This window comes from Elaeis guineensis, chromosome 2, assembly GCF_000442705.2.
Source record: "Elaeis guineensis isolate ETL-2024a chromosome 2, EG11, whole genome shotgun sequence".
NCBI classification, from domain to species: Eukaryota; Viridiplantae; Streptophyta; class Magnoliopsida; order Arecales; family Arecaceae; genus Elaeis; species Elaeis guineensis.
The window spans coordinates 111,541,154-111,552,165 of NC_025994.2; the positions used below are offsets into that span (position 1 = coordinate 111,541,154).

General features: G+C 37.6%; 1 protein-coding gene across 3 annotated transcripts; it reads right to left on the reverse strand.

Moving 5' to 3' along the window:
• Positions 1-5,089: 5,089 nt before the first annotated feature.
• Positions 5,090-9,003, reverse strand: LOC105043415 (MLO-like protein 12). 3 transcript variants are annotated; one of them, XM_019852058.2, is made up of 15 exons: positions 8,766-9,003; positions 8,547-8,675; positions 8,403-8,460; positions 8,148-8,305; positions 7,954-8,070; positions 7,444-7,504; positions 7,058-7,146; positions 6,892-6,966; positions 6,670-6,758; positions 6,539-6,588; positions 6,311-6,351; positions 6,065-6,238; positions 5,929-5,964; positions 5,733-5,861; positions 5,090-5,621 (listed from the first exon to the last, which is right to left on the reverse strand). In XM_019852058.2, the coding sequence occupies exons 1-15, from the start codon at positions 8,808-8,810 to the stop codon at positions 5,259-5,261; spliced, it is 1,614 nt and encodes a 537-aa protein (XP_019707617.1). In that variant the 5' UTR covers positions 8,811-9,003; the 3' UTR covers positions 5,090-5,258. The 3 variants fall into 3 exon arrangements, 2 of the variants coding, with proteins under 2 accessions (XP_019707617.1, XP_029121012.1); XR_012139122.1 differs by having other exon boundaries at positions 5,483-5,621; positions 5,929-5,984; XM_029265179.1 differs by lacking the exon at positions 7,954-8,070.
• Between the last annotated feature and the right edge of the window lie 2,009 nt (positions 9,004-11,012).

The window sequence follows — 11,012 nt, forward strand, 5'->3', positions numbered from 1 at the left end:
TACTTTAATTATATCTTGTTCTCTAAGTTAAATTTTATTGTGAAATATCCAAAATACAGGATTATTATTGATGCAAGGGTGCTCACATATTGCACTTTATAGTCTTTGGTTTTGTTTCTGGTTTATTGGCATGCAAATGGGTGCTTCATGTTGTTGCCCCAAGTTCTTCTCTGGAGGGTTACATTATCAATAAAGTGATTGTTACATTACATGTTTACTTCCTGAAGCATGACCTCTAGTTTACAAATGATTACATTAATATTTGGAACCATATGGAATCTCTCTCTCTCTCTCTCTCTCTCTCTCACTCATCTCACAAGGGGCATAACACCAAATTGGTATTAGAGCATGTTGGGGAATTTGATTGGGAACCACGTCCAAGCATTCCTTCTAGGGGTATACAAGACTCTTGATTAGCCCTTTGGTATCAGATTTGCGTAGGTGCTGTAATCATGCAACTGTCTGAATTTCTTGTTGTAATTTAAGTCAGGATTTTTGACATGCTTCTGCTATTCAGAAGGTGCTTCGGGATTTTAAAAGAATTGCAACCAAATGAGGTATGCTTGTGATATATATATATATATATATATATATATATATTACTTTTGTATTTATTTCTATTTTTCATTGGTGTTGCGACAGTTGAGCTTATCAAATCCATCATGATGCATGGCTGACTTTTAATTGCTGTCCTATTGTTTCTGTTTAAATTATATCATATTCATATCTATGGAATGGTAGCTCTACCGTCCATGAAGCAGTTAGTTGATTTCTAGATCTCTGGTTTTAGGTTAAAAATATAGGAGCAAGAAACTACTTTTTAACATTTGGGAAACACTAAATTATTTTAACAATGTCTCAGATTTTTCAGATATTTAACTTTTGGACAATGAAGATGGCCTATTTTTAATGATAATATTGAAAAGCTAATCGTCACTCACCAAATATGTAGTGGGAAGCCAGTATTCTGCTAATCAAGCTTCAGTATCTGCATCCTTGTTAGGTTATTTTCATTTTAATTGATGATTATGACTGGTGCAAGTTGACACCATTGTCCGGGTCCTCCATAGTTTATGGTTTACAGGGATTTCTTCTGTTTTAGAGGGTTCATTTTCAGACATCATTTCGTGTCTTGCACTTTTGACCGGTGTAGGTGCCAATCTAAAGTCAAAGGATGATTTTGTGTACAGAGTCATGCATGTAATTGTTTGTTCTCTGGCTATTGTTATCCTGTTTTTATGGATTGTTTGCCCCTTGAGTGTTAATGATTCTCTTCCATTCTCCGGTTTGTGTCACTGCATGCTTCTGTTGACACCTGTTGTCAGAATCATTGATGTCTCTGTTCAGAGTACTTGAAGAGGATGGTAAGATTATTATGCTTTGCTTAAATTAAACTTTCAGATGAAGGTTTTCTTTCCCCACCATGTACTAATTGATGATTCAACTGGAGTTAATGTGGCAATTAGTTTTGCTGTACTCCATCCACGGGGTTCTATGAATTTGGATTTATTAGATTTGACTACTTCATACTTAGGCCACGCAGCATGCATCTTGCTTTCTCTGGTATTGACCTGTATGATTTCCTTAAACTCAATGAAGCAAATGCTTCTATGCTTCTCTGGTATTAAATGGACATGGTGAAAGAGCTTCTAGAACTTTATGGCTTTCACTTAGTTGCGGAATCCTTGCATCACATCACTCAAAAGTAATATCTTACGAGAATTTTGAGGTTTGTGTATCTTTATCGAAGAATTATTTTAGTTTTATTAAGGTTCAGTCGATTTTTCCCTGACGTAACTTACTCCAGGTTTATGACCTGCCATGTTTTCTTTGTGAACAATCAAAGAGATTTGTCCTCTGCTATGAGACTTACACTAGTAGGTAGAAGTGGCAAGGTTTAGATCATCTTGTTTGGAATTTTACTCTTTTGTGTATTGCTAACTGACCATGAGACTCCAAAAAGGACATATATGGCTGTCCTGTTGTTTTCAGGTCCTTCTAAATTTCCATGATATGCAAGGGCCACCTGAGGTGATGTCAGGACACAGTCAGTGGTAGAGTGAGCATGCAACACAACCTCTGGGCACATATCAAAGTCTTCCTGATGTACCATTTGATAGGTTATTTGTCAGAGGTTTATATCTCTTGACATCAACATGCATGGAGAGGTTTGTTGTCAATTTGATTTACAAGCTCCTGATCTAAAGATTTACTTAATATCCTTAACGGTTTTTATGCAGAATAAGTTGAATGGGAGTAATTTTTGAGCCCAGATGATCCAACTTTAGATACACTATTTACATAAACAGAGTTGGAAGTCTTGTTTCTTCCTCTTAATGAAGATCAGCCAATTTCTAATCTTATTATAAAATGTAAGTCTGCTCATATTTAACTCCTGCATTATTACTTTGATAGTTGAGAAGTTTGCATTGGAGAACTAGAGAGGAGTGACAAGGCATACTATGGTAGCTTGTTATTTCATATTACCTATCATTGATATTGTTCAAATGAAGCATCCTCGAGCAAGTTCTCTCTGATTTTGGCTGCCCGATAAGAATCTGTTGCTCTGCCTGCTTCACCCTGCTAAAGATACTTTCTGTCGTATGTTGGTGTGTTACTGGTACCTGGCTGGGTTGTATCTTCGGTCACTAATTCTATCCCCAGTTGGCCTATGTTCCATGGTACTCCATCCTCAGCGGTGATGGATATGTCTGATTGGGATGGTGAAGTTGCTCTAGATATCTCCGGATGAGCTGGTGAATTTGCAGGCGTAAATGCTGGACTGGAGTTCCTTCTTGTTAGGTTTCTCCTTGTTACTCTTCGCCATTTCCTCAAGGCCAAAACGACACACACTGCAAATATTGTCTCCTTCATTGACGATCCCATCTTAATACAAACGAATCCAACCATCCGTGTGAGGGTAAGTAAATGTTCAAAAATACGCCAAATTTTTAATGAATCTGTGAACAATGTGTCCGCCTGCCAGTGTGGCCAATGAGTACAGGGGTAGGATTCTGTATGTGCACAGGAACGGGATCGGTGTTCCAATTCCAAGGCCAAGGGCATCAGCCACTGCTTGTCGAAGGTAGCGTGATCTGAACCCAAATTTGTACTGTTTAGCAGGTTAAGCACGTCGACGGTAATGAGAGATTTGGATTTAGAAGAGAAGAATCTCATGCCCACCCAAGTCCATGCGAAGAATGCCAGCAGGAATGAGTTTCATAGTAGGAACAATCATATCATTATTATATAGGCATTATATGTACGTATATGTACAGACAAAAAAAAATGCTTGCAATGAGTTATTTAAACACAGATGGTGAGATATGATCAGTTTGCATTTCAATTCCTTTGGATTAAGAGAAATTAACTTGAGCTTGTGAATTGAGGGCAGAGAAGTGAGGAGAGAGACCAGTGCATAGGTGGATCAAATTATGTGTGTATCAGTAAATGCCTCCGTAATAGTGATCAAATTGAAGATGTGACTTGAGATAGGAAAAGTGATGCTTTAATTTATTGTTGGTTTCATTCTGAAAAATCAAAGTGGGGCTGTGGTGGGCGCTATATGCTATGAGACGTTAGAAGCTGCGGCCATGGAGATTAGTTTAGGGTCATTCTGTTCTGTCCAAATGCGTGGTTTTATCAGCACTTGATATTGGCTGCTTGGCTTAATCTCAAAGCAAACGTAAATAGTGCTTAAGAAACGATACGGGATTTTAGTGACTGGAGTTTACTTGAACGTTTATCTTTTGCTTAAAACAATTTAAAATTCAAGCTGGTTCGTGTTGGTGTTCTTTTATTAGAGGGGATGACAGATGCATCGTATACACAGACAATTTAGCAATTGTCAGAGTTAGTGAGAAATAGGATGAGTTGGACGCATTCGAACGTTTTACCTGAAATAGGATGAATTGGGAGATAAAGAATCCAGCGTGACCTGCCATACCAGAACAAGTTATTGTCCGGCTTCCCACAAATTGCTCCAGGAACGACGGGGCCTCATAAGTACTCTTGAGCGTACATAACGGTAACAATGACCCCCAGCTTTGTTCCCCTTATCAGATGCATCGCTGGCTCTTTATTTCTCCACAACTTAGGTCGCGAATCAAGAGAAGCTCAAGAGATTTGTTATTCGTCTACCTTCACCGGGTGATTTTTGAGATAGAGTAGTTGCACTAGATGAGAGAAACTTGGTTTGTGCTATGAATATGGATAATTCCTTATCATGTTACCTCATGCCACCTTCATTAATATTGGTGTGCTTATGATCTGCTTTTGCTTTCTCTTTTCATGGTTTTGGTCTTGCATCATTCTTAAGATCTTTTTTTCTTTTTCCTAAACAAGTTAGTGGATTAAGTTGGTCTATTTTTTGCTTGTTCTGTTGTTGATAGTAGGATCGGGTGATTTGGTGCTACAAGTGATATAAAAGAGTCGAGATTTCTGTGTTACTTGGCTGACAAGTATCTGCGACATAAGGGTCGGCACTGAAAATTCAAATGAGAATATTAAAAAGACAAAATGGTGTCATATTGCTAGTGTTCATCGATCATGACACAAAGGTATACATCAACAATTTCATCATCAAGAAAAGAGGAGCTCTTTTTTTTTATTATCATATTTTAACTTGAAGGGAGGAAAAGTCCATCCAAATTTGTTAAGAGACGTTGAAGTTATATGGCATAATTTCACTATGGTAGTTGGGTATTTTTGTACCGCTTGTAATGTTATGGAACGAACGTAATCATTCATCCTACTTTCAGAGTTGGTGCTTTCAATTCAGAGTGTTGTTGCAATCAGAAGTCTCCAAGAAATAAAAATGATCTGTTTATTGATGCACACTTTAAGTCTACATACTCCCTTAGGATTTTATTTTGATAAAATCCCTAGTCAACAGATTAGTTGATTGGCTGTCTTGGCTCGAGTCCCTGAAGTGTTGATCCAAGGACTTCAAGTATTCTTTCGGAGCAGTTGATGATTTAATCAGAGTTGCATGGTATTGGATGTGACCTAATAGGATGTGCAGAGACTACTTCCCTTGTTATCGATAAGCAGTGAGGTATAAGAACACAACTGATAAGTTACAAGCCAATTGAGTCAAGGTCTTATATATTCTTTATGCACAGAGGGATATTTCAGATATGATGATAAGGTTAACCAACCTGTCAAACCTTCATCTGTCTAATCAACTAAATTGTGAAATTAAGAAGGTTACCGAGCTCAAAAAGGAAGCTCTTTTACCAACAAAAACACCCTCCCATCTAATTCCTTCGCTCTTTCATCCACTCAAAAGAGATCTCACCATCATAAGCTAACCTATTGCTAGTAGCGGGGGTGATCTCTTCTTCCACTATCTCCCCCACAACATGCTCTGTGCCCCTTCGTGTGCAAACAAGTTCAAGGGAGCTAGCTTCATGTGCATCAGATACTGGAGTGTTGATTGTACAAGATGGTGAGGGCACCGTGGAGAAAACATTGTGGACACTGTGAGAGCTTGGTCGAGCAGCCTGATTCCGCGATCCGGATGCTTTGGGTGCCAAATTTTGGTTTGCAATCTTGTGCCAATTCTTCAGACCCCGAACGACGCGTTCGGTGAACACTGCTTTCCTCATGAACGTACCCATCTAATTCAAACATAACCAGTCACAGAGATGGAGTGAGACCAAGATATGCCAAAAACAATCATTTACATTTGTTGAATGATTTAGATTAACATGTCATATGTAGAGATTTACCTGTGAGACTAATGCATATAGAGGCAGGGCTACATAACCACATAAGAATTGAACAAGTATGCCAATAATTATGGTTAGGACAATGTCGACATTCTCTCTGTGAAAGCAAGATCTCCATCCAAATTTGTACTGTTTAATTGAGCAGGTTAGGTCAATACTAATTAACAAACTGTTAGGTGGATGAAAACAGCCTTACCCATGTCCATGCAAAGAATGCCAGCTGAAAGGAATTCTGCGAAGGCTCAATAAACTCTTTATGTAAGCATTGCAACCAGAACATTACCATCAGTAAAAGATGAAATGGCGTAAAAAGATGGTAGACTAGGACTGACTTGAAATAGGATGAAATGGATGAGATGGAGAACCAACTGAGGGCGGCCAAACCAAAAGAGATCGTTTTTGGGCTGCACCAGCAATGATCCTACCACAACAGCAGACTGTTCACTGCTTTCCAGACACATTATGGTGATGGCATCTTCCAGCTTTGTTCCCACGGCCAGAAGTACCTGCATCAAGAGTTGAAAGGAATGCTTTCTTTCACAAGGGCTTCTTTATCAGAGAAGAGAGTCTGAACTTACCACCAGGGGAATAAAGGGCAGCCAAAAATAGTTATAGAATCCTGTTTACCAAAAAAAGGCGCAGTGAGAATTTGATCGGAGAGCTTCATAATAGCAATCATTAAATCATTTTCCGACCATCCTATCTATGTCATCAACATGGTTTGACACCATGAATAGAAGTCGTCCTCAAAAACATTGGTGAACTTGATAGAACCATTCTTGGATGGAGAGAGAGAGAGAGATTACTCCGAGCATTAAAGAAGATGAAAAGAACTGCAAACGTCCAGACCCAAACACTGCAAATAGAATGGCAGGACTTATTAGCTTGCTACGTGTCAAAGAACCAATGCGGAAATACATTATGGACGGAATATTACCTCGTTCCCACCACCATGACAAGGTCCTCATCCATTGCTCTGTTAAGAAACTTATGAAAATTAAAGTTGCTCTTTTTAGATAAGTGGGCCTGATGAACAAGGGGACAATACAATCTAACATCAAAAGAAGAAGAAGAAGAAGAAGAAGAAGACACAATGGAACATTACAAGGAGCTATGAAAAAGTTGGCATATTTATTTAGATTAGACTGCAAGGGCTTACAGCCATAAATCCACGACGGAGTGCAAAATAGTCGGCTTTGCTGACCGATCCGATAAACTGCCGAAGGAAGCAGACCTGCAAATTGACACTAACAACTTGGTTAATCTCAAGAGTAGTAGTTTGTCGCCTATGGCTGAGCAACCCAAGAAGAAGAAAGAAATCTCACGGGCCAACGAAGCAAGCTGTGATTGCTCCAAAATCTCAAATGCCGCCTTCCGAAGCTTGTTTGGCGTCTGAGCTTAAATCTTCGTGAATCTAATTAAGCAGCAGTTTCATCAATCGAGCCTCAGCAGGAAAGAATGAGATTACAAATAACAACAAAGAAGGTGTCTCTCACTGTGTAATAGTGAAGGATGGAGAGAACAAATGAGGTACAGTTTTTTTTTCCTCAAAAAAAAAAAAAAAAAAAAAAAATCGTGCAGTGAAGTCAACAAAGAGCGAGCAACAGTATGAAATTGTCGTCCGGTCAATAAATTACGGAAAGTCCCCTTTTTTTTTTTTTTTTTTTCATGTGAATAATTTAGAGCAAGTCCAGAACGTGAATTTAATTACCGTGAGAAACTTGATACTCGAGGCTTCGCGTTTCTTCTTCCCAAGACTCCCATTTCTTCATCTGAACAAGTGGCAAGAGCAACAGCTTTCTATCAGACGTTTGAAATATGAAACAATAGAAACTTCTCCTATCACGTCTTCCATTGTTAACCATACATCTGTGTTCCGAACTATGGGAACAAAAGACTTTTTTTTCTCGACATTGCCCAAGGCTTTTGGTTCAAAGATTGGTTGAGAGTGACGTGAGAGCTAATTTTTCTTCAGAAATCAACGGTGCCACGAGAAAAGAAAGCAGTTAGCTCCTATTTGCATAATTGCCAAACTGGGTATTGCCGGCCAGTGCTCTTGTATCCTTCATTCATGTTCCCAGATGTTTAATCTTGGTAATTCTCACATCGGTTCTCTAATATCATTAATAGTATCTTTCCTTCCACCATAATACTCTTCCTCTTTTTTTTTTGGGGTACAACATAATAAAAACCAGACAGGGTTGAAGGTCGGCGTACTCACCTTGGCCAAGCCCAAGCCCATGGTCAGGAGGCAAGAGAGTACATGAGAGAGGGCTAAGGAAAAGATCAACGTCTGGAGCTCATTCATGCCTCCACTAGAGACTAGAGATATCTTCCCCTAGCCAACCAACATCGTAACTTGAACATTTTCCAACATTCCATTATTCTCTAAGATATTGTTCGCATCCTTCTTACCTCTTGGCATGGGGATCCTGTGGCGCTGGCATTGCTCGAATAAGGGGCATCCTTACATGGAAGGAATGAGTCACCCAGTCTCGACGGTATGCAAATCTTCGAGATCGGTTGTTGTGCAACAGTCAGCAGCAAAGAGACAAAGCCCAACTGCATGAGCTCTAAAACCAACAAGCTTATCAGGAACCAAGCAAAATGAAATAGGCAAAAGAAAGAACCATGAATTAATAATAATCTCTCCTCTCTAAACTGGTCTACCTGACTCTACCCGAGAAAGAGCTTGGCTTAATGACTTCCTCCTCCTCTTTTGGAGACACTGATTGGGCATCAGTTATCATTAAATGAAGCAAATTAAGAAAGCAGTAATCGAATGAAGTGGATGTATGCGGTCGGATGTCATACCTTGGCTAGATGATGGAAGCCATGTTCTGCGAGGATGCCGACGGCGATGAGTGCTAAGCAAACGGTGGCGACGGCCCATGTAGAGGTGAATTCGAGTGACAACATGATTGAAAGCAAAGAAATGTGTGACTAGCAAAAAAAACAAATTAAGAAAGGGAGGAAATTATTTGGGAGTTGATCATGAAACTCAAGTAGAAATGGGAAGAGAAGGAACCATACATCGGAGGTTTGATCTGGTTTAGTTTGCTTTCGAATGTAGAGCATGGTTTCCTCAAAAAGGAAAAGAATATATCGAGCAAGGAGCTGGAAAAGTGTTCCTCAATTCAAACACGCTGTTGTTGTTGCATGATATTAGATGCCGTCACCCTTTTTTGGAGAAAATTAGTCCTCGCTCGGAAAGCGGGAGGACGTAATCGACGAATCTTCTCGGCAACACCGTGGACGAGGCCTGGCCTGTTCTTAAAACTGTGGGCCCATGACCAGCAATTAATTTACAGCTACCTCGGGTCGGGGGGGGCGAAGAGGAGGGAGACACTTGCTAATGGGACTTGGAGGGGCCAACTCAGAAGTCAACGTAAAACATTAAACAACATATACAAATTATGAAAAAAAAAAATTAAAATAATGATATATGGATGAGGGATGGATTCCCTCTCGTGTAATGGACGGTACGTACACAACATATGCACGGATGCGATCCGTACATATACGCAGCATGTACTGCTTGCTGGCTGTCCATCGTGCTGGTGCGATGCAACGTATGCTGTGGTGCATTGCACACATAGCAGAGGGGCTGATTTCGATATAGATAGAAATAATTCTGAAAAATCCATCGAGTAAAACCTCTTGTGGGTGATAGGGTAGTAGAATCACTAAATTTTGGATTGTGTCATTCATTTGAAATTGAACAATTTAATTATCAACCCAGTTAGAAATCTTAGAAACGAGTCTTAATTAAATTGGATTACTGAGTTTTAGAACGTGCTTGATATGAACTTTGTACTGCACATAGAAGTTGGCCCATAGAAAGTCAACGTTGCACAAAGGTCTTCTTAGCTCATCTGTATCCTTGTGTGCCATATATATCCATATAGAGAGGAAGATTGATACGTGTCCTCTTCTTCCTTCTGCCACCGTCCTTTTTTATTATTTTGGTAAAATCAACCACTGTCCTTTCAAGCATGGTTTCGCGGGTTTTCAACTGAAAAATTAATAGTGTAGATTTTGAACCACAGAGGCGGCTTATGTCCTCAATGTGTCGCATCATTGATCGTGTGAAAGGAGAATAAGGGATTTTGGAAGATAAACTCATATCTTAGATCCAACTCTTGTCCTTTAAAAAAAGGAAAAAAAAGAAAAAAAAAAAAAAAAGGCTGATAGGTGATGAGCTACAGCATGATGGGTGGCTCTATCGTAAATATCTTCAGCCCTCCAAATCCTGGTAAAAAGGGGATTCAATCCCAAGCCACTTGCTCATCCAACGAACTATGACACATCAATTAACAAATCTCATGCCTAAGTAACTACGGGCTACGCCAGGGGTTAAGACTAATGCTCACAGGCGCTAAAGGTAATGCCTATGCTGTTCCCCTTCTCTCAAAAGAATAATGCCACTAACTCCTTAAAAACTATGGTTAAACTTGGCCATGGAAAAGCAGTACTAAGACTTCGTTCTTTTGTGGATAAAAAATTTATTTAAAAAATTATATTTTTTATAATATTCTTTATTATATATAAAACATATTATATTATTATTATAGTATTTTATAAATATATATAATATATTATATTATTATATTATATTATATTAATATATAATATAATATATTATAAATATTAATATATAATATATTATGATATATTATGATATATTATACTCTATTATTATATTATTATAGTATTTAATAGATATGTCATATAATATATTTTATTGTTATATATTATTTATTTATTATAATATATTATATTATATTACTTTGTTATATTATTATATTATAATATAAAAATATTAATATGTTATATTATTTTATTGTTATACATTATTATAATATAATATATTATATTAATATTTTATATTAATATAATATTATATATTATATAATATTATTATATATAATAATATAGTATAATGTATTATATTGTTATATATTATTATATTATTATAATATATTATATAAATATTATATTATATTATTATATGGTTTAGGATACATTAGAAATGAATTAAATGGGTTATTTTTTCGATTGATGGAAAAATGATTTAGTCACCTTATAGATGGATAAGATTTTTTTTATTTTGTGGATAAACAGCATCTTTAAAAAAGTGACATATCCATCTTAAAAATCATAAGGATATAGATAAGTTAATTAATAAAAAAATTGACTAATTTTTTTTATGATATTTACTCGCAAGCTATCACTGTGGATACCTCTGGAGTGGAAGGCGGCACGACTCACGGAAGTCCC

Bases quoted from the DNA above. Each gene is read 5' to 3' on its own strand.
- LOC105043415 (XM_019852058.2), bottom strand. From the start codon at position 8,810: ATGCTCTACATTCGAAAGCAAACTAAACCAGATCAAACCTCCGAT. The intron at 8,306-8,402 runs GTAGACCAGTTT...TGTTGGTTTTAG, and splicing joins TCTTTCTCGGGTAGAGTCAG to AGCTCATGCAGTTGGGCTTT. The intron at 5,862-5,928 runs GTAAGGCTGTTT...TCAATTAAACAG, and splicing joins CATTCTTTGCATGGACATGG to TACAAATTTGGATGGAGATC.